The following is a 22,985-nucleotide window of genomic DNA, read 5'->3' as shown; positions in this document are numbered from 1 at the left end:
TTAAGACTTTATTTCTAATTACTGAGTAACTTAATAGGAAAAGAAAACACATTGCCACTGGAAAAAGGTGATAACATTTGTATTTACAAGAAATACACCTTCAGGTGTCTCAGAGCTGATAGAAAACAAACAAAAGGCAGTATTTCTTCACACAACACACAGTCAACCTGTGGAACTCATTGCCAGGGGATGTTGTGAATGCCGAAACCTTGATACCTCCATTGCCCCCATCACCACACAGACATGAATGGATTTAGCCTAGGAGGCAGGGAAGTATCAGCCCCATTTGGAAGGTGGGATCTAGGGCACCCAGAGGTGAAGTGATTTTCCCACGGCTAAGCAGGGAGTCTATGGCAGAGCAGAGAATCAAACCCAGAACATCTGAGCCCCAGGCCTTTGCCCTAACCACTAGGCCACCCTTCCTACATTGAGGAGGGGAAACCTCCTGTGCCTCTTTGAGTGAGTGGGTTGGGGCAGGCGCTAGACAGAGCCACCAGGAGGCGGGGAGCAGGGGCAGGCCTTTGGGGGTGTAGTGGGGTAGGGCCTTGGGAGAGGGGGCAGAGTCAGGGTGGGGCACCCGCCAGCAAAACCAAAGGTCAGCACCTATGCACACACATCATAAGAATAGTCCTTGGAAAGTAAACAAGATACCTCTTTAATATGTTTGGAGACTGATTAAGAATTTCTTGGCGATAATTTCCTTTCTGTTAGCAGTGTCTCCCACAATGCTAGCTGTCTGGTCTGTTTTCCTTTCTCAGCAGTTCACAGAGGCGGATCAGCTTTTTGGTATTGCATGGTCTGGCCATGACTCCTCTGCTCCCATTTTCTAACACATTACTTATTCCCAAGCCGTAAAACTTGCATAACTTTGCTAACACATATTCCAAAGATATTAACTATGTACATTAGATGAAGGAATATTGCCATATGGCAATGATTCCAGTCAATATTTGACACTTGACTCATAAGTAACTCAGGATGACTAGAATTTTGGGAGACACTGCTAGCAGAAAGTAAATTATTGGTAAGAAACTTTCAATTCTGCAGCTCAGCATCTCCTACAATTCTGGATGTCTGGGAAAAGCTGTAGGGAGGATTATGAAACAAAAGTTCAGTAGGAAAGAAGTAGTCCCTTTTTTGTAAGCTTGCTCAAAAGTCTATATTATTTCTGTGACTCCACCTGCGGCACCTTCCTGCCAAAGACAGAAAGTCCACCTTGCAGTACTTAATGAGGCGTTAGCTGTAGACCAAGTGGCTGCTTTGCAAATTTCCAAAATGGATGCACTTGCTTGTTCTGCACATGAGGTTACTAAGGATCTTGTAGAATGTGCCTTGATCCCTTCTAGGACAGGAACCTCTGATGATCTGTAGGCTTTCACAATACATAGTCTAAACCATCTAGTAATGGAGGACTTGGAAGCTCTGAGTCCCTGGCATTTTGGGTGGAAGGGCATGAATAGAGAGCCCAATCTTTTCATGGATTCTGTACATTTGAGACAGATTTTCAATGCTCTTCTGACATCTAAGGTGTGTGATGCCTTTTCAGTTGAATGTTGTGGTTTTGGATAGAATGAAGGAAGCACAACCTCTTGGGAAGTGTGGAAGGAGGAATATTCTTTAGGAAGAAAGGATTCTGTTGTCCTGAGCACCTGATCCTCTTGGATCCTCTTGGAACAAGCAATAAGGCTTCGGTATAGATAAGGCTGCCCGCTCCGACACTCACCTGGTCGATGTGACAGCTACTAGGAAACAAGTCTTAATGGATAAATAAAAGGCTGACACAGAAGTCAAAGGCTTGAGGGGATGGCTTTTCAGGAAGAATGGCATGACTAATGATATGGCTAATTGGACTGCTTGAAGGAATCCGGTTATCTGTGGGATGTCTGCCAGGGACCCCTAGGATCCTGCAAATAGCATGTTACTGAGAGTGGACACCTGACGTATAATGGTACTGGAGAAAGTCCAAAATGGATGAAATTCCTGATTTTCTGAAATTTGCATTGTGTTCTTGGCACCACTTATTGAATCTGGACCAGAAGGAGGAGTCCATTTTTAGTGTCAATACTCTCCTAGACAGAAGCAATGCCTTAATGAAAAGGCAGAAGCAGAATGGAGCAGGGCAGGAACAAGGCAGGAGTAAGGTCTGCCAAAGCAATTGGCTAAGATCTTCCTCATTGCACAGACAACTTCCTGGTGTCCCCTTAAGTAGTGTGCCTGGACCAATCAGGATGCCGGGAGCACTGTCAATCAGGCCCTCTGTGGGCAGCATATCCTGTGGTGCTTGGGCCCACAAAGCTCATAATCTGTCAACTGCTGCTTTACCACAGCTGTTCCGTGGTGGTATGAATGTGGTGGTCGCTCAGGGACCAGCAGACCGAGGTTCTAGACCCATGGATCCTCACAAGGCTGATTTTTGAGAAAGGTGGTTGAGAGCAGGAGATTGAGCCAGAGCTCACCACAGCATCCCTGGGCAAAGAGCATTCATGTCCAGCGTGGTCTTGCTTTCCTGGATCCACAGCTGGCCTCACTGAATGGTCAGGAAGAAAAGGCTTGAAGCAAGCGTCCTTAGCCATCTGCACCCTTTTTTAAAAGGACTGACAGATAGAACATTTTTCAGGTATGCACCCCTCCGCAAGGCAAAAAAAAAAAAGCTCATGTAACTGTCTTTAAGCAATATATCTGCTTCACAGGAAGAGCAGTTCTTGAAGCTGGGAAACTTCAGTTCAGTCATGGCTAACTCATGGTACCATGAAAATATTTTCACCAAATGAAGAAAAAATAACTATATTACTATTTGCCAGTAGGCAAAACTATACTATGTACACTAAATCCAACCTAATCCTAAAACTATATGCCTAAAAACTATACACAAAAAGATTTGGTGATTGCACTAGGACATGGACTCTACCAAGGTCTCACAGCCACAGGCAGTAAAGAGGAACTGAGGGGCAGTTGGGCCCACTCCATCCTTTATGCCCTGGGTACAGGAGCACAAGAACACTCAGAGTGCATAAGCAGCCCCAAAACATACTGGTAGCCAAAATATCTGGCTTTCAAGGGCATGGGGGTACCAGGAGTGGCATACATATTGGCAAGCACTCAAAGAACATAGTAACATGTAATAATAATTATCAAAGTGTACTACATGCCAAATAACAGTCTACAAACAAATGTTTCTATGTCCTTTTACCTTGTCTGATCTTAGGCACCGAAGAATGATAATCTTTTGTAGTTCATTCAACGTTTTATCCCATGGTTTTGGTAAGGGAACATTGTGTGGCTCTTTGCTGTCATAGATTTTACGCCACTCACTTGCATTTTCAGAAATATGACTCCTAGAAGAAAAAGCATAGTCTGTTATTGTAAATGCCTAGAGTTTAGGTTTTCATTAATTCACTTGATTAAATGAAAAACAAAGAAATAGTGTCATATGCAGTACAATTAATAAAATCGATTCGACATGCATTATCCCCCTCTCAACCAGCCAAAAATTGTATATTATACAACTTCTTACCTGACTTCTGCACTGGGAAGTGGGAGGGACCACCTAAGCTGGTGTGGAGGAGCAAAGCCTCCATCTGTATGGCCTGGGTCTCCCCAAGGTCTGCTTGAATCTCAGGAGATTCATAGGTTCTGGGTATTGTGAACTCCCTATTTCTTCTATATTTGTGCATGACAAACACCACTACCCAACAGAAGAATTCAAAGGAAATTCTTTGAAGAAGAAATCTTGTGGAATTTTCTTCCCTGGAACACCCTCCGATAGGTTATCCCATGAGTGGGGGAGAGACTGGTTCTTACATTAGTCCAGTTCCCCACCTCTTCCCCACAGTTAAACTTACATTTAAAGGAAGGAGAACGCCAAACAACTCTGGTTGTTTTGTCAGAGAATGGGGTTTGCTCCTCCATGAAATGATCTGTAGTGCCCACTCCCAAACCCCACAGATGCTCTGGGACCCACAGCAGACTCATGTGGAAGGCTTATGCCTTTGCACTGGCTCTAAAATCCTATGGTGAAATCCTGACCCAATTGAAATCAATGGCAAAACTCCCACTGACTTCAGTGGGGCCATGATTTTACCCCGGTGTCTCCTCCCTTACACCTGCAACAGAGTTCTGCTATTAGGGACTCCCCCTGGCCACAGCTGCCTCCTTTTCAAAGTAAGATTCTTCTACCAGGAAGGGACTTCACAGGGAAAAGTAATACAATCCACTCCAGAAAGACAAGTTCTTTATCTGGGAATTGATTGGATTCATTCTGACAATTACTTGAATAAAACATGAAATAACCTTCTAATTAATTAACCTCCTCAGCAACTTCCTTACAATGTGTGACAAAGAAGTACTCACTTCTGAAGCTGAGACACAATTTATGTTGTACAGGTATCAAATCACATTGATATTCAATATCACATTGATAGTCTGAAAAAGTCTCAGAAATATTTCTTAAATGTATGCAACATACTTCAGTCAATGTAGTTTTTTGTAATTTCACAATGGATTTTTACTGTACCTCAGTCCTCTAAAAGCTGAGAAATCACTTGCACGACATAGTTCATCCCAGCTTTTATCTTGTAGCCAAGTTGGATCTGGATTCTTGTGTTTGTTCTTGAGACCCACTCCTCCAGTTAATAGGAACATAAATTCCTGTTGTTCTATCTCTTTCCTAGCCCTAAATTCAGAAGAATGCCAAAATAGTTTGTAAGCAATACACAGTTATATTAAAAATGCATTTTGACATAGTATAAAGCAAAAGCTGTTTGTTATGTATAAAGCAAAAGCTGTTATGTTCCATTTTTATTTTACAACATTCATATTGCAGTAGCATCTGAGGTTTCAGGGCCTCACTGTGTTATGCAATTTACAAACATTATAAGGAGAAATGATAATTAAGGGTAAGGGAAGAAGGATACAATCATATGTATACAATTCACTTATTTTTACTTATAAAAAGTCTCAGCTACTGCTATCTGTGTCCAAGCCTACCCATCAATCATTGGCTGATTTCCTGTAAGTGTCATGCCAAAGATGGATCTTGAGGAAGAATGCAGAGGAGGAGATGGTTGTGGCCTTACAAATCAGCTCAAGAAGGGCCTCCCATGCATAAGGCAGAGTGGAAGACAGTGTGGATATGATGCATAAGATGTTAGCATTCACTATAAATTCATATGGTTTACAGTTAAGCAATATAAATTAATATAGCTGGTGAGCCTGGTTATTAAAAAATGTATGCACATAATAACTGATTATGATGTTTCCAAGTAGCCATGTGTGCCTTCCTTTCTTTCTTCAATGCCCACAGACACAAACTACATTGTGCAAAAGCAGCAGCACAGCCAGTCAGCCAGAGTGGAGAGTCTAGATCACATGGTGGAAGGAAAAGCAGAGACAATGGGGAGATGGGAAAAAGAAAGGCTCCTCAAGAAAGGGGGAGTGATATGCTCCACAAAACTGCCGGAAAGACAGACCTCTTACTTGGAGAATTTTTCCTGAAACCTTATATTTAAAATGATGTTCACATTGTATTATTATTAGATAACATCATCCACCCCTTTGAAGGGTACCATAAAAACATAAAAGGAAAAAATTAATGAGACATTTTGAGGCCTCATCTTCCCACCCAAATCAGTGGCAAAACCACTGATTTCAATGGGAGCAAAAGCACTCACATTTCATGACTAGGCACTAAAGACTAAGTTATCACCATTTGTGCCCAAGTATTCTGTTATTTGTAAATACTTTCAATCTAAGAAAAATGATTGTCTTGCGTTATGAGATGCTAGAAAAAAAAGATTAAACTCACATGAGAAGATTGCAGCACAGTAAAAAGGAAAACAGCAGCTTATCCTTCTCAAACAATGAGCGACATATATTGCAATATAGGTTGTATGTAAAGTGGTCATTTAGGTATCGAAGACGCTTCTCCAAAATTTTGGATTTGTTACTAAAAAAGAACATTTGTACATATATTGAGTCAACAACTAAATAAGAAATCCAAAGCTCTTTGAAAGGTTTTGGCGGGATACAGATTAGGGCTGAAACTTTCAAAAGCACTTAAAGGAGTTAGGCAACCAACTGCATCCAAAGGAAGTTGGGCAGCTAGCTCCCTTAGGCTCCTTTGAATATCCCAGCCAAAATGATTAACTGAAATCTCAGTTGTACTCAGGTGGCGGCACGCTCACCATGCATTATGGGTTCTATTTCAACACCAGATTTGGAATCCTCAAGAAATAACACTGCAGCAGATTAATATAGGGAGTGCTGTCCTTTGTATGACATATTAAGGAGAGTGCTTGTGGTGGGAGAACTGTCCATTTGGAAGCTAAGAATCATATTGCTTCTCTTAATAAGAGATGTTTTGTGTCTGGGGAGTCTGTGTTTAAAAAGGGAAGAGTCAGTGGCTGATGGTTCCTCACCACAACTTGGACCTATCTGATCTGCATATTAGGGGAGCTGAGCCCATCCTAGCTGCACTGTGGGCAATCAGTTCAGAGACTTACTAATACTGGTTTCTATAAAACTACAGGTGCAAAAATACAGATGCTGATATTTGCTGGACCAAATTTGTAACACCAAAATCAGAGATAATTTCTAAAAACTTGGGCCTCAGTGAGACAAAACAGAAGTGGAAAGCCTAATTTAGTGAGGTAAATGCTTTAAATGGAGGGAACTGTTGATCAGAAGAGAAATAAAGAGATATATGGTATTTTGGCTCAGAAATAAGTACTTACCTGTCATGAATAGAGTTGATATAGAGATTAACAAACCAACTGAGAGAGTATTGGTACATGGGGTCAATGTTAGCTAGGTCTGCAATACTAAAGAAGAGCACCGATGAATGCTTTGCAATTGGTCTATAACCTTCTCGTGATTCTGCTATTTTTATTTCTGTTTTCTCAGCAACCTAAACAAAATGACAAATATTGTAAAAGATTTTCTCTTCATATTTTCCTTTCTTCACAAAGAATGTATTAGTATATACTATCATTATTAAAAATAAATGTATATGACACTTTATAAGCATAGAGTAAGACACCTTCCATGCTCCAAAATACTTACAGTCTCAGGCCCTAACCCTCAAATGAGCCCTGGGTGGGTGGAACCCAGCACTCTCACAAAGACCCCTTGATTTCACGATCTTTCCCCACAGAGCTTATTGCAGTACTGGGGCCTAAGGTAGTCAAGACCAAAACAAAACCAGGCACAACCGGTCAGGCTTGTCCCTCTGCATCAGGTGTGTTAGACTTCACCATTAAATGCCCGGAAATATGACTGGATTTCAAATTGCTCATGTATAATCATTCCAGCAGAAGATATTTAACAATATATTTGCCTTTTATCAAATATATTATATGAAATTAAATAACTTAGAATATAGCTAACATAAAGAGTGAAGGATTGTTTCTTACTTGTAAGTATATATTACAGTATTAATGTAGCTAGGTGCTAACAAATGGAGTATAAGGACAATAACAGATAAAACACAGAATCACTGATATTTTATTGCTGTAAAGTCTTTGACAATTCAGAGATGTCTAGTTACCACCAGTGCATACTTAACTCTCATTGTTATCAAAGAGAATTATGTACACATATGGAAGGGAAGTTATTTTTCATAAATATGTTACCAAAACAAAGTTTACAGCTGTAGTTCTCTGTGGTCTAGGTACCTATAAGTCTGTCAGCTTTTTGAAAATACCCCATTTCTCTATTATGTATTTCTTAAGCACATCACAAGGATGAATTCCAATGCAGCAAAAAATATTAATGTAACTGAAAAAAGGAGAGTGTATTCTAAAGATTGGAATGTTTTTTCCTCCACCTATTTGCTCCCTGCACATATTTGAATAGGTCTGTTCAAGTATAATGGAAAAGTTTAGGTAACTGAGTAAAATCTTATAGGACATTTATTAGTAGGTCACCATGCAAGGAAACACACCTTGTGCCTTAAACATAAAATATGGAATTTATTAGGTTCCTTCTGAAAGCAACTGTTACTGAGAAGCCAACCCTTCTCTCCTACATGAGCCTTAGTGAGAATTCTGTCTGAATCTCTTTATAGCTTTGCCACTCTACCTTTCTTTATGAAGTAATTTAGTCAGAGAGCACTACTGGATTTATGTTAACAGGCTGGCCTAGAAGTGCCACACTGTATGCCACTAAAGCAAAGTAACTGCATGATAATTTAGTGCTTACTTGCACTGTATAGATAGATACCAAAAGCTTAACCTGACTCTATAAGCAGACAGTCTTCAGGCCACGGAAGAGGAAATCACTCTCTGATATAAATAGAGCACTTGCCTTAGCAATTTTTACAGACTCCATGTTTTACAAAGAACTGCCAATGTGAAAGGCGAAGACACCAGGAACAGGGATGGAAACAAGTAATTTCTCAGGACAGGAAGAAATCTTCACTACTGTCACTGGCGTAATGTACTTCCTATTTCTTGCTTAAGAATATGATCCTACACAAGTCCTAAGGAAAATCTACTAATTGTGCAAAACCCTCCTTTCATAAAAAAGATTAAACACATTGAGCCACAAATATCATATCAAAGTGACATTACAGACCTTACAAAAACAAAAGAGTAAGGAATTTCAGACTTGAGGATAAAACATCACCTGTAACCTCACACCCGCATGAAACGAGGGTGCTTCAGAACACAAAGTGTTTTAGAAGATTGTTTTCAGATACATCTAGATTACTTTAGAACAATAGGGCTCTAACAGATGACTGTGAACCAGATTGTTCTCCCCAGTTTCTAATGCATCTTAGGTGCTTAGGGCTTAGCTACATGGGGAAATTGATCCGCAGAATGGTAATGGTATACTTATACTGCTGTAGTTATGCCAGGATAACTCCCCATATGGAGATACTATTATGAAATAAGAAAAGGACTACTTGTGGCACCTCAGAGACTAACAAATTTATTTGAGCGTAGGCTTTCATGAGCTACAGCTCACTTCATCGGATGTATTCAGTGGAAAATACAGTGAGGAGATTTATATACATAGAGAACATAAAACAATGGGTGTTACCATACACACTGTAACCAGAGTGATCACTTAAGGTGAGCTATTACCAGCAGGAGAGCAGGGGGTGATAATCAAGGTAGGCCATTTCCAGCAATTGACAAGAATGTCTGAGGAACAGTGGGGAGTGGAGGGGGGGGAATAAACATGGGGAAATAATTTTACTTTGTGTAATGACCCATCCACTACCAGTCTCTATTCAAGCCTAAGTTAATTGTATCCAGTTTGCAAATTAATTCCAATTCAGCAGTCGCTCACTGGAGTCTGTTTTTGAAGTTTTTTTGTTGAAGAATTGCAACTTTTAGGTCTGTAATCGAGTAACCAAAGAGATTGAAGTGTTCTCCTACTGGTTTTTGAATGTTATAATTCTTGACGTCTGATTTGTGTCCATTTATGATTTTACATAGAGACTGTCCAGTTTATTCCAGTTTAAATACTCTGCTTTGACATGTTATAACAGGGAGTTCACCAGCATATCTATTCTGGTATGATTATACTGCTATAATTCTTTTGGTCAAATTTTTCATATAGATAAGAGCTAAGCCAGGGGTTGTTGAGGGGAAAACCTTTCTGGCTCCATGGTACTTTTTATCCACTACTCCAAACCTAAACGAGTCCTACTGTGCAGGTTCTGAGGAAATTAGCCTAATTGATTTAGGAGGAGGAGGAGGCCAGGGGCAGGACAGTTGAGACTGGGAGAATATCACTATCTGTTGCTGTCATAAATATAAAGGGAAGGGTAAACACCTTTAAAATCCCTCCTGGCCAGAGGAAAAACCCTTTCACCTGTGAAGGGTTGAGAAGCTAGGATAACCTCACTGGCACCTGACCAAAATGACCAATGAGGAGACAAGATACTTTCAAAGCTGGACGGGGGGAGAAACAAAGGTTCTCTTGGTCTGTGTGTTGCTTTTGCCAGGACCAGAGCAGGAATGCAGGTCAGATCTCCTGTAAAAGGCTAATAAGCAATCTAGTTAGATATGTGTTAGATTCTGTTTTGTTTAAATGGCTGATAAAATAAGTTGTGCTGAATGGAATGTATATTCCTGTTTTTGTGTCTTTTTGTAACTTAAGGTTTTGCCTAGAGGGATTCTCTATGTTTTGAATCTGATGACCCTGTAAGGTATTTACCATCCTGATTTTACAGAGGTGATTCTTTCACTTTTTCTTCAATTAAAATTCTTCTTTTAAGAACCTGATTGCTTTTTCATTGTTCTTAAGATCCAAGGGTTTGGGTCTGTGTTTACCTATGCAAATTGGTGAGGATTTTTATCAAGCCTTCCCCAGGAAAGGTGGTGTAGGGTTTGGGAGGATTTTGGGGGGAAAGACGTTTGGGGGGGAAAGCGGGCTCTTTCCCTGTTATATATTTGTTAGACGCTTGGTGGTGGCAGCAATAAAGTCCAAGGGCAAAAGGTAAAATAGTTTGTACCTTGGGGAAGTTTTAACCTAAGCTGGTAAAAATAAGCTTAGGGGGTTTCTCATGCAGGTCCCCACATCTGTACCCTAGAGTTCAGAATGGGGAAGGAACCTTGAGAGTTGCACTTTCCCAATCCCTCCTTAAATGGGGAATCCCTGCATTATATGATGCAGATTATCTTCACAGTGGACCCTCCCAAAAATGCTGTTCAAGAGCCGTGGAAGGTAAGAAGGTATTGCAGCATGTCACTTTCTGCCCAGAAGGCCTTATTTCAGGAGATCTGTAAATGTAGAGGCAAATGCAGGCTACCATTTTCCTAGCATGGTACACCACCCACTAACAAGATAATTCAGCGAAAACTCATATAATTGGCAGTCAAGATGTTTCTTGTCCCATATGCAGGTTTTTCCAATTGGGGGACAATCTGGCCCACTATGCTTACCCATATATAACATTTCCCATCTTCAGTGTACCACACAAATATTAATTAATCCACCCAGCCTCCTCAGTGATGTCCTAAAGGTAAGTACTTGTGACACCTTAGACACCTTGTGACAAGCTTATGCTCAAATAAATTGGTGAGTCTCTAAGGTGCCACAAGTACTCCTTTTCTTTTTGTGAATACAGACTAACACGGCTGTTACTCTGAAACCTAAAGGTAAGTATTATTATTCTCATTTTATATGTGGGAAAATTAACACAGAGACAGGTTAACTGACTCACACGAGACCACACAGTGAGTCAGAGGCATTTACAATATTAGAACTTGGAGTTTCTGGCTCCCAGTCCCATATGCAGGTTAGACCATTACTGTCTCCCTTAAAAGACTGGCTTTTGTTCATTTAAAAATTAGACCCTTACAACTACGTTAATATAGGGCCAAATCCTGAAGGCCTTACCTCTTACTCAATCCTTATTCAGGCACAACTGCCTTTGAAGATGGATGTTTTGCCCAAGTAAGGACTGATCTAACCATGAACGAGGATTTCAGCGTTTCCTCAACAGTTTTTCTTTTTCTTATAAATTGATCTTTTTCATTCATAAGCATAGAATTTTGCTTCTAATTCACAGTCTTCCTGGCAGAAAGCAAGCTTTTAGGTTTTGTACACAATAACCACTGAATTTGAAAACAAAATCTAACATTGCTTACCTGTTGTTTCTTGGTGATCTCATTAGACATTATTTTAGCAGAATCCAAGACCATGATAGCACTCTCATCTTCCAAAATGTTCCCTTCGGAAGACTGTAATGTTTCTAAAATTTTCTTCTCAATTTCCTTTAGTTGTTTTTTATTGGCCGCAGACTGAAGGATGAGAGCATTCCTCTCTTCTTCTAATTCTGGTCTAAAAACCAAAACATACACCCAAAGTTTACCTTTTATGCTAGTATTGTTACATATTCAGATACCTGCATGTAGTTAATCCACATTTGAAAAATCAATATTTATATAAAGTAGATCACATTGTTCATGTTATATGATCATGTAATATTAGTGTCACAGAAACCTTACCTCTTGATTTTGGTAGGTTTGTGTCAGGATCTTAGCATTCCATTAATGCAGTTTTTACCACTGAGCTACACAGTTATACTGGAACTACATTAGTGCCAATCCTCTCTATTTTAGCAAGACACTAAGGCCAACACTTTCAAACCTGGGTGCCTAAAGTTAAGCTCTTGGGGGTCAAATTCTATGCTTACACCCAGAGCTTTCCCACTAACATCAATAGGGTTGCACAGGATTTCAGTCACCACAGAATTTGGCCCCTAAAGCCTTGACTCAATTCAGAGCTCAGCTCCTGAAAATCAGGCCACTTATTTAGATGCCTACATATGGACTTAGGTGCAAAACTTTAGGTTAATTTTATGTTTGAAAATGTTTGCCTAAAATTTTATATCCAGACTTCTGAAAATGTCAGTTAATCCGAATTTTTAATTACTATACATGTAATTCTTGTTTTTGAGTAAATATTATACAGCTTATGTACTGCATGAGTTTGTGATGTGGAACTTACATTAAATGTATTAAGATTTTTTTAGCAAGTGAATCTAGTATATTTGAGTGGACAGTTCTGTGTTCATTTGAATGATCAGAAACCCAGGAAATCCAATCTAATCTGTCTCTATTTTGAGTTTAGACAAGAACTAGGAACAGTTTCAGAGCCACCATGTCCTTTCTTCATTGAAAAGTAAAAATGCAGCCTAATAATCCAATATCCACATTTGCATGTGCAAAATCAATGGGCTGGATTGCCAGGAAGCCATATCAGAAAACAAATAATCATGAAAAGAAAAGGAGTACTTGTGGCACCTTAGAGACTAACCAATTTATTTGAGCATAAGCTTTCGTGAGCTACAGCTCACTTCATCGGATGCTGAACTGTAGCTCACGAAAGCCTATGCTCAAATAAATTGGTTAGTCTCTAAGGTGCCACAAGTACTCCTTTTCTTTTTGCGAATACAGACTAACATGGCTGTTACTCTGAAATAATCATGGTTGCTCTGTGATAATGTTAAATAACAAAACACTTTTCCAATATCTCAGATGACTCACATACTATCATGATGGACCCCCTAGAAATATCTTAAATAAGACAGTATTGTTTATAGTTGTTATGAAAAAACATTTAGAATCACTAACAATTGCCCCATTTTATTACGAATATTTCTCTTAATTGCTTCCAAAGTCTCCTGTTTAGAATATTTCATTTGCCTATTTGCAATAAACAAACACATACCTCTCTTTTGCAACAACAATACCTAGTAGCTGGTCTTCAAGTCCCTCTGGTGTTATCATAAAGTTGAGTAAAGAAACTTTTGTAGCCAGTTCAGGCATATAATGTGGATTTCTTAGTTTTGTTGTAATAAAAAATTTGAAATCACTGGAATACTCAATAATTGTCTCACCAAGCCTGATGCAATCCATGCCCCCTAAAGTTCAGAAGACAAACATTTGTGCATGTGACTCTGTTCTTTGTTAATAAACGTGTATTGGTTTTCACCAAGACAGATTACAGTGCTGTGTTGTTATAAAGGAACTGATCCTGACTCATAACCCTCCCATGCATGTACACTTTCTCCTTGAGGACAGCTTACTTGGTAATTACTGTGAGTATCCAGTGACAGGGGCTGGATGATACAGGGGAAAGTTCTTCAAAGGGGGGTTGGGGTTTGGGGTCACCTATTGTTAACCTGAAAATCAAAATAGGACTGGCAGCGTCCTGAGGAGAATATGAGTAGCTGAAAGGCTGGCAGTGTACAAGGGCTGACACACAGATTCCACAAGACAAACTCCCTCACACTAGGGGCAGGGTGGTAACAAAGTGACCCACAATCCGGGGCGTCCCAAGAAAACATCACAATGTAAGTTACATATTTGCTTACCTCAATTATTTATGCAAAAAATATTACTTTTGTGATCAAGTAAAAGCAAAAGGCTTGTTAAGAGCAAATCAAGTAACCTCAAATAGTAAGAGCTGGAAATAAGGTGAGTCCTGGCCCCATATAAGTCAATGTTAAAACTACCACTCACTTTAGTGGAGCCAGGATTTCATCCATAGTAGGTAAAAATAATTGAGTGCGTCACACAGTTATGCCCTTCCTTTACTGTGTACATATAAAATTGGAAAAGGTACAGGTTTTATGTGGTTGTTTTCAAATTTCATATTCTTGTTTCACAGTAGCTCAAACCAATTCATGTATTAAAACAAGATAACAAGATCCGTACATAGCATATCAAGCAAGCATATAATCTTATTTGACCTTAACCCAAACTCTCCTATGCTTTTTGCTACCACCTGTCATGATTTGTATAATTTTAGACTAAAATTTCCCTGGAAGATCTTTTATTTGTCTGTAAAATGTCACACACACCTGTGGCCCTGTACAAATATTTACAAAATAAATGTGCCACCAGCATCTGTTGCAACAAGCACATATGGGGCAGGTTGTTCGTGGCTCAACCTTTAGAGACTCAGGAGATTGCTACAGCCCTATTCCCCTCTAGTTATTCCCAGTCTGATCAGCTCTCTCTAAAAGAGCAGAATATCTTCAGGGATAGACCATCCATTTCCTATCTTCCACTCAAGTAGAGTGGGGATCTTTAAAGGGTGGACACACATCCCAGACATCTTCCTCTTATCCATGGGAAGGCTGCTCACAGTCTGACTCCTACACCTCCAAATATTAGAGGATCCTTAAAGGAAGTGTCTTATAGAGTTCCATGCATGAGTTTCCTCCATATGAAGGCTCTGCATTCTTATCTCCAACAGCAGGTATCTTAGGAGAGAAACCAATTCACAGCCACCTGCTCTCTGTAGTAGCAGACTATGTTGAGCCCTGCTGTTGCCTATTCATAGAATCATAGAACCATAGAATATCAGGGTTGGAAGGGACCTCAGGAGGTCATCTAGTCCAACCCCCTGCTCAAAGCAGGACCAATCCCCAAATAAATCATCCCAGCCAGGGCTTTGACAAGCCTGATCTTATTTTGAATACAGTTCCAATAATTAATGCCCACAGCACACTGTGCAGTTCCAAAACCCTAGCGTGTATGAGATTTGAGATTTCCCAGGTCCCGTATAATTAGAACTGGTCAAAAAATCAGACCTTTTCTACCATGACAAACTTTGACATGAAACAATTTTTTTCATTTAGTTTTGAATGAATGTTTTGTTTCAATTTTCTTTTTGAAAACTAAACATGAAAATTCAGTGTTCAGGTCCCTCTACCGACTCTTTTTCTCTCACTTCTTTACTTTTCGCCCATTTTATCACTTGGAAAAGAAAGGATACATTTTTTGAAAAAGGAAATTCCCACCTTAAACCTGGACCTTTTCTTCATCATCATATGACTTTGAGAAGATAATACTTGCATGAAAAATGTGCAACTTTTGCAAAATACCATGATAACTCTTCTTAACTTAGAATGTAATGCAATAAATAATACATCCTATTAAGTTAAAACATATTTTATAAATAAGATATCTAGCCTTACACAGTATAATACTTCAGAAAAAATATATTCAGCGTCAATGGGAGTTTTAATGGGAGTCTTTGCAGGATCAAACCTACTATATTTAAATATATCACCGCTGCATAGTGAAGTTTTCAAGTAAGAAATCTATAATGTGACATTTGTGAACTTTATTAAAAAGTAAAAATCAGCTTAAGAAGGCTACCTTCCTCTGAACATAAGCAGCAAAAGTAAAGAAAGAAGAAAAATATTAGCTGATATAACAGTTCATTAGATGAGCATTAATGTTGCATACTTCTGGGCTTATAACTAATTTTCTTGTACCTTGTTTAAAGGTTTGTCTAAGCAGCAGGGGTTCCAGTGATGGGTCTAGTTCTTCCCCAACATTTTCTAGCAGAAGTGGAGTCCCAAACTGAATGCAGTTCTCCAAAGTTCTCATGTAGTCTGTATCTGTGAACTTGATAACACTCAATTGGTTTTCTTTCTCTGAGTTCTTTATCCATTTATTGGCTTGACCCTGGGGATCAATCATTAATGGCCTAGAATGTACAATACAAAGAACTTGCTCAGTACACATGACTTTTTGTAAATTTGAAATTATTTCTGCTGTGGACTAGCTGGAAAAAAGTGACACGATACTTTGTGGCTGTATTATTTTAAGAGATAAACGTCCACTGGCTGAATATTACAGTCACAATTTGATCAGAAATATCAGAATTCTTTTAAAAGCCATGAAGATGATGTTTATGATTTTTTTCAAAAGACACAGATCAGTATTCAGAACCTTGACGACAGCTTCGTTGTATTTCTCCTTTCGAATTCTGATTTTTTAGAATTTTTTATTATATGTAAGTTTTGCAATAATTTTTGCTTTTTACAATAACTACCAGCAATTTGAGACTAATAGGGCTGATACCTCGAATGGCGTAAGTGGGTGTAATTCCTTTCAATGGAGCTGTACTCACTTGCATTAACTGAAGATATGGGTCTATTTTTTTTTTTTTTTTTGCAAGGAAGCAAAAGTTTTTAGCACAAAAGTTGTCAGACAGGTTTAGTGTATCCCATGGTAGGCTGTTCGAGTTTCAATGGAGGATCACTGAAGGGATAAAAATAGTGTCTTTCTTCCTGTAGCCAACATTCAGGTTCCAGAACAGAATTAATAATGAATGTTATTATTGAAATTTGTAATGTTCTTCTTACTGATTGAAATTCACTCCTGTGCAGAGGGCCATCCCAATGCTTCCACAGCATTTAAGAGGGATTTAAGTCCTCAAAATAAGGCTTCGATTGATCGGACTTTGATAACAAAGCTGGCCCTCTGTGCTGGCCCTCTGCACAGAAGTCAATTTCATCCAATACACTAGTCTCAAAAACATGACAAAGAGCAAAGCTGAAGTTGACTGTGGTAGCAAAAGGACCTTGAAATGTGTGTATAACCTGACTCACAGTTTTTCTATATTGTGGTTTATATATTTAATGGCTCACACAAGAAAAATATTTATTAAAACTGTTATCAAAAATGTCCTTCTGCCTTCTATGTTTCTACAACTGCAAAAAAGAATAAATTACCAGACTTATACCGATCTGTGTTCTAAGTCAATAGTTTTCCAATGTGAAGTCATTGTACACAATAGAGACATTGGAAAACAGTGGATAATCCGGAAGTAAGTTTAATCACAATATAAAATTCAACAACTGAATTTAAAGATGAAAAAAATATCTGTAATATTCTGGAAGGAAAAAACTTTCAACCACTGGAAACACTGGGTCTCATCCTGTGCGGAACAAAGCCTCCTCAAGTTCCATTGAAGGAGGGGAAGGGTATGCAGCACCTTTCTGTTTCTAAAAAAGAAAAGGAGTACTTGTGGCACCTTAGTGAGTAACCAATTTATTAGAGCATAAGCTTTCGTGAGCTACAGCTCACTTCCTCAGATGCATCTGAGGAAGTGAGCTGTAGCTCACGAAAGCTTATGCTCTAATAAATTGGTTAGTCTCTAAGGTGCCACAAGTACTCCTTTTCTTTTTGCGAATACAGACTAACACGGCTGTTACTCTGAAACCTTTCTGTTTCTAGTATACAGACTAAATTTGATTTAGTCTGAAATCTCAGTTTGTTTTAGCAAATTATTAGCTTCTTTGTTACCTACCAGCGCCTGGAGTTATCAACAATCACACCATTGTCGACCGAAAAGTTGTCTGTTGGTAATCCAGCAATATTCCAGGCTCTGATTTTTATTGGGTCACCAAGGGTCTTACTCAAAGAGAAGTTCTCAGAACAAGGAATATTTTTGTCCTGCAAGAAAAAATAAATCTTTATTCTTTATTTCTTTAAATTTTGTTAAAATACTGCTTCAGTTAAAAGTATTAATTTATTCACAACTTGCTTTAAAAATTAGCTTTTGTTCAAGGAGAGAAAATCATGGGGGGAAAAATTCACGTTTACAGAAAATGGAAAGATTTTCCCAATTTTGTGGTGACTTTCCTCAATTTTGGCTGAGATTTTGTGGGATTTTTCTAGAGTTGTTTTTTTTTTTGCCCCCAGTTCTGAAGGTATTCTTTTTTACCCTTTTGCAATATGTTGTGTGATGATAACTTACACACTGCGGTGTAGTGGGAAAAACAGAACCATCTGGAAATCTTTAAATTGCAAGAAAATTTTCCCAACTTTTGTTTATTTATTCTGTGTTTACACTTCCAATTAATACAACGCACTTTTCCAATGCCGGTCAGTCACATATTACTTCATCGCTACTTACTTATCTAAATCAAGTCTATGGTGCAACTGTCTCTTTAAAAAAAGCAAAAGCAGGTACTGTGCAGCAATAATTTCTTCAGTAAAGCCCCAGATATACAAATATATGTGCTAGCACAGACCTCTGCACCCATGAGGAACACCACTGGCTTCAGTGGAACAATGGGATTCTGTACAGGTACATAGGTCAAAATTAGTGCATCTATTTGCAGGATTGGGACCTAGCAGCAGCTAGGGCTAGCAACATCCAACAACAAAATGGAAGTTGAAAGGCCCTGATCTTGCAAAGGGAACATTCTGGTCCTGTGTTAGCCCTATTGGTCCCTTTGCAGCCTAAGCCTTTATCTTCCACCTTGTCCTCCACCATACTTCAGGTTCCAGTACTGCAAACAGATGCCCCATGGAGTCCGACTGAAATCAGTGGGATGCTGTATGAGAGTAAGGGTCCATCTGAGCAAATCCCTTTGCAGAATCAGGGCCTTACATTGTGACTTGATATTTCGTTCTGCAAGTATGCAAGCCCTTTTCATGCAACCACTTTTAAAATGTTTTAAAGGGAAGAAGCACAGTTTAACAATGCTTAACATGTTTGCATCCACACTACAAACTTAAAAAATGTTTCATATTTATCCATCCAAAACTTAGGTTTGGAAACACAGTAAAGGAGCACCATCTCAAACACGGTAGTGTTTAAAATGGTTTATTTAAATGGTTTACTTGAAAGGCTTTAGTTGGGGACAGGGCTAGTATCAGGATAGCTAAATTTGAAAAAATTCTTTTGGTTTTTGCTTGGGTTGGACAGACTAGTTAGCACTGTGCCATCCATCTTTAATGTAGCTGCACTTTAGTTTGTAAAGTGGTTGCTTTATTTATTTAAGGCCAGTTTCTGAAGTCCTCTCAATCATTACTTAGTCCTTACTCACATTAAACTCTCACTGAAGTCAATGGGTCAACATCAGATCATTTCTGGTACACTAGTGTAAACCTTGAGTAAATCCACTGAATTCAGTGAATTACTCCAGATTTACAAAAGTGTAAATCAGCAAAATTTAAACCACTCACTTTAATATGATTTTTTACTAAGTAGACACCAAGTGAAAAATCAAAAATTTCAGGATTTGGCCCACAGATTGTAAAGCACTTTGGGATCTACTGGGATGAAAGATATTATTTAAATCTAAGATAAACTTTCTAACCTTGCACAACTTGCTCCAGTCTTTAGTACACTCTTGTCGAAAGGCACTAGTGAAAGCACCCAAATAAGCTATCACTCCAGCTGATATCAGAACATCTCCTGTCAAATTATCATATGTATTTTGAAGATCATTTGCAGCATTACACCATCTATGGATAAGCAAAGATACCATATAAAATTCCTCTATATTGGTAGCATTAACAGAGTACATCATCAACACAAGAAGTGTTTTCCCTTTATGTTAAAGGTGAATTGCAAATAAATAATTTAAACATTGTGTTTGTACCCTTGGATGTTGCTTTGAAGACTGCCTCAAATGTTTTGGTGAGTATTTTTTAGTCACAATATTGGGTCCTTTGACGATCTTTTAAGGACCTGATTGCCCCAGTCCCCAAATGAGGATACAGGGATGCAAAAGTTTAAGGCTCAGAGAACTAAAGCTCAGGTTTTGTCTCTGCTTTTGGATGCATGTTCAAATGAGCATTTGTATTTACATCTGACCTTGATTTTTCTCCACCCAGTCCTCCAATCAGCTTCTCTGCTCTTTCTAGTTTCTTAGCACACAGATCCACCTGGAATTCTAGACGAGCCTTTTCTTCAGTTTTCTCAACAAAGGTTTGTTGCAATTTTGCCAAATGATTCTCCACTGCTGCAAGTTCAGCTCTCTTCTGATTCAGTAATGCCATAGTTTCTGCTAAGGACTGCTGGGCCTCTGCTAGACGGGCTTTTTTGGGAGCAACCACCTGTTCAATTACAATTAATGCAGGGATGCTAAATCCATATAGTTTACTGATATATAAAGTTCTGTATGTAACACTTTGGATCAATATTCCAAGGTAAGGAGGAGCATATTTTATTATATTAATATTTGTGAAAACGAATAGGGAGGTGGGTCCTAATATACTAAATGCACTATGTTTTTTGAGAATGAAGCTTAGGAAGCATAGCCAACTAACAATGTATATTCATTCTAAATTACTTGAATAAAAAATTAAAATTAAACTGGCTCAGAATCTTGTTGTATTAAATTAATAAATTAAGTTGCATTACCGAGGCAGAAAACATACTGTATTGATGCTTGCCATAAATTTGTGTCCAGCGTTGGACACCTTATATTGTTATTATAGCAGCAATGCTAGTACCATTGATAAAGAAAATTACCGAAGTGAGATAAACAAGGATTAAAGCAGACATAATTTTTTCTCTAAGTTAAAACTTAAAACAAAAAAGACCAATACAAAAATCCTCAAAATAATATCGTTCCAAAGTACTATTCATTGGCTAAAAATAATTACTTGATTTATGATTTGATTTTCAATACCCATTTACAGATGGCAATTTAGGTTATATTGTTTGAAGGAAGAAAAAAAAACATACAAATATTTTTCATGGTTTTCTAGAAGAATGAACATATTTCTGTTCTATTTAATGGTGTGTGTAGCCTATGGCAGAGATTCCTCAGCTATTTAATTCTTTGGATTTCTCTGTAAGAGAAAGTCTCCTGCATGGACTCTCTCTCTCCATTCAACAACCCCACACCCTCTTTTTTCCTTGCTTGATTCTCAAAATATTTAATTATGTAGACCACCCACTCCCCATGGACCTCCTGGATCACAATTTTGGATATCCTTTTTTATTGTATAAGCAGAAAATAAAAGTATGATTATAGTTTTTGACAGACTTTATAGTACTTTATTTTAATCTGTATGCTGCTTCAGTAAAAACATCTCTTATCTTCATCAAATCTGACAGCTATTTTCATCTTCACAGTAGTCCCAGTCCTCTGTTAAATTTGAAAATATAGGTCCTAAATTTATTTTCCAGTGAAGTACCTTTTATTTCAGTTTAACTGCAATCATAATAAGTAGCTTAGTCTTGCAGTCCTCATGTGTGTGTAGCTTCCAATAAAGCCAACGGGAGTTTTCAGGACTGGACTCAACACGTACCTTAGCAACTCTGTCATACACTTCCATAGCCATAATCCATTTACACAAACCCTCAGCTGCGGAGGATGCTTTAGCCACCTTAGGTGGATCAAACTCAGGATTAGTCAGATATTCAGAACGAATCTTCTGCATGACAGTCACCTACATGATAAAAACATTACAGCCATAGGAAAACTTTATTTTTCTAAGGCCCAGTTTTGCCACCCTTACCATGCTGAACAGTACCTTAACTCCACAAGTTGATCAACTGACATCACTAAGGAATTACTCAATATGGGTAACTGTGACAGAGTCCAGCCCTAATTTGTTTCTCTGATTTTCTCACTGTCTGCATTCTTACCAAGCTTCCCTCCTCGTTAGATTGCCATCCTTTGTGTCTTTCTTCAAGTCTTATTTTAAGTTGCCCCTCCTTCTGAAACAAATGCATTCCCTTTCTTCTTTTATATTCTTCCTTCGAATTTACTTATTTCAGCAAAGCTTTTTAATGATGATCCCCAAAGTTATCTCTACTGAATGAAGACTGGATCTTCAACCAGAGTATGTGAATGAATTACATTGCCTGTGCCTACTTCTGGGCCCAATCTTGTGAGATACTAAGCACTCAGCAACTTGTAAGGATCAGGCCCTTAGACAATAAGTTCCCTGCAAGCAGAGGTCATGTCTTTATATTGCGCCCTTGTACATTTCGAGGCATATAATCATACCATGTTATCCACACTGTCAGATTTAATCTATATTTCAGATAAACAGTTTTTTTAAATGAAATAAAAAAACCCACTGATATATTTAGTCCTTTCAAAATTAAATAAAATGTATTATGCCAGACCTGACTTCGTCATAGCTTCTCTGGTAAACATACAGGGACTGATTTAGTAAAGCTGGTACAAGGAGATGTTACTTACATATTTTGAGCTGGGTAAATCTAGGTACAGAACTTGTCACTCAGGCAGCTAGCACGCAGTGGTACAGACATCCCCTACAGGGTACTTACTGGGGGATAACTGTAAATCCTGCTGGAATGCCATAGGAGGCACCACCGGTAGGAACCACTGAGAGGAGGAGTTGAATCACTGTATTTCCAGTCTGCCCTGGCCGTGCACCCTTCTTGGACAGTGTCATTCACTTCTCAGATGGCACATGCTCCTAAAAGCCCCCAGAATAACTGAGCTTGCAAGCTGCTGTGTGCTGACACAATTCCCTCTTCCCCATATAGTTTATTTCCATGAAAGCCCAGGGTGAATTTACCCCTTGGTGTAATATCTTCCATACATGTTTTTGGAGCAGATTTCATTACTCAAAAGACATTAATCAAACACTTACTGGAATGTTATCCTTGTCATACTCTCTAAGATCCTTTAAGAAATTCATGTCACCCAGAACTTTCTTGCTAGGCCCCCAGTAATCCAAGACCTACAATGGAAATTAGGGAAGAACTTTTAAAACTTTTAAACCAAAATGAATTCATAAATATCCTCTAATTAACAGACAGGCATGCATGGAAAAGAGGCGACTAAGGGAGGATATGATAGAGGTCTATAAAATCATGAGTGGTATAGAAAAAGTAAATAAGGAAGTGTTATTTTTACTCCTTCTCATAATACAAGAACAAGGGGCCACCAAATGAAATTAATAGGTAGCAGGTTTAAAACAAACACAAGGAAGTATTTTTTC

At 38.6% G+C, this 22,985-nt stretch overlaps 1 protein-coding gene across 6 annotated transcripts in view; it reads right to left on the bottom strand.

The window, feature by feature from the left end:
* DNAH12 (dynein axonemal heavy chain 12) overlaps positions 1 to 22,985 on the bottom strand; it is a 179,419-nt gene that overhangs the window by 27,405 nt on the left and 129,029 nt on the right. For 5 of the 6 annotated variants that reach the window (XM_073351485.2, XM_073351484.2, XM_073351487.2 and 2 more), the window contains 12 exons: positions 22,635 to 22,724; positions 21,315 to 21,455; positions 19,870 to 20,111; positions 19,370 to 19,517; positions 17,569 to 17,714; positions 15,746 to 15,960; positions 13,186 to 13,378; positions 11,601 to 11,793; positions 6,732 to 6,904; positions 5,804 to 5,944; positions 4,514 to 4,672; positions 3,191 to 3,335 (listed from right to left, as the gene is read on the bottom strand). In XM_073351485.2, the coding sequence (XP_073207586.1) occupies positions 3,191 to 3,335; positions 4,514 to 4,672; positions 5,804 to 5,944; positions 6,732 to 6,904; positions 11,601 to 11,793; positions 13,186 to 13,378; positions 15,746 to 15,960; positions 17,569 to 17,714; positions 19,370 to 19,517; positions 19,870 to 20,111; positions 21,315 to 21,455; positions 22,635 to 22,724 (1,986 nt within the window). The remainder of the gene's footprint in view (positions 1 to 3,190; positions 3,336 to 4,513; positions 4,673 to 5,803; positions 5,945 to 6,731; positions 6,905 to 11,600; positions 11,794 to 13,185; positions 13,379 to 15,745; positions 15,961 to 17,568; positions 17,715 to 19,369; positions 19,518 to 19,869; positions 20,112 to 21,314; positions 21,456 to 22,634; positions 22,725 to 22,985) is intronic. The other variant, XM_078853594.1, reaches the window with a different exon arrangement.

Source organism: Lepidochelys kempii, chromosome 7 (assembly GCF_965140285.1).
Source record: "Lepidochelys kempii isolate rLepKem1 chromosome 7, rLepKem1.hap1, whole genome shotgun sequence".
In the NCBI taxonomy this organism is placed as follows: domain Eukaryota; kingdom Metazoa; phylum Chordata; order Testudines; family Cheloniidae; genus Lepidochelys; species Lepidochelys kempii.
Note: the sequence above shows the minus strand (reverse complement) of the source record. Positions and strands in the feature narration are given on the sequence as shown.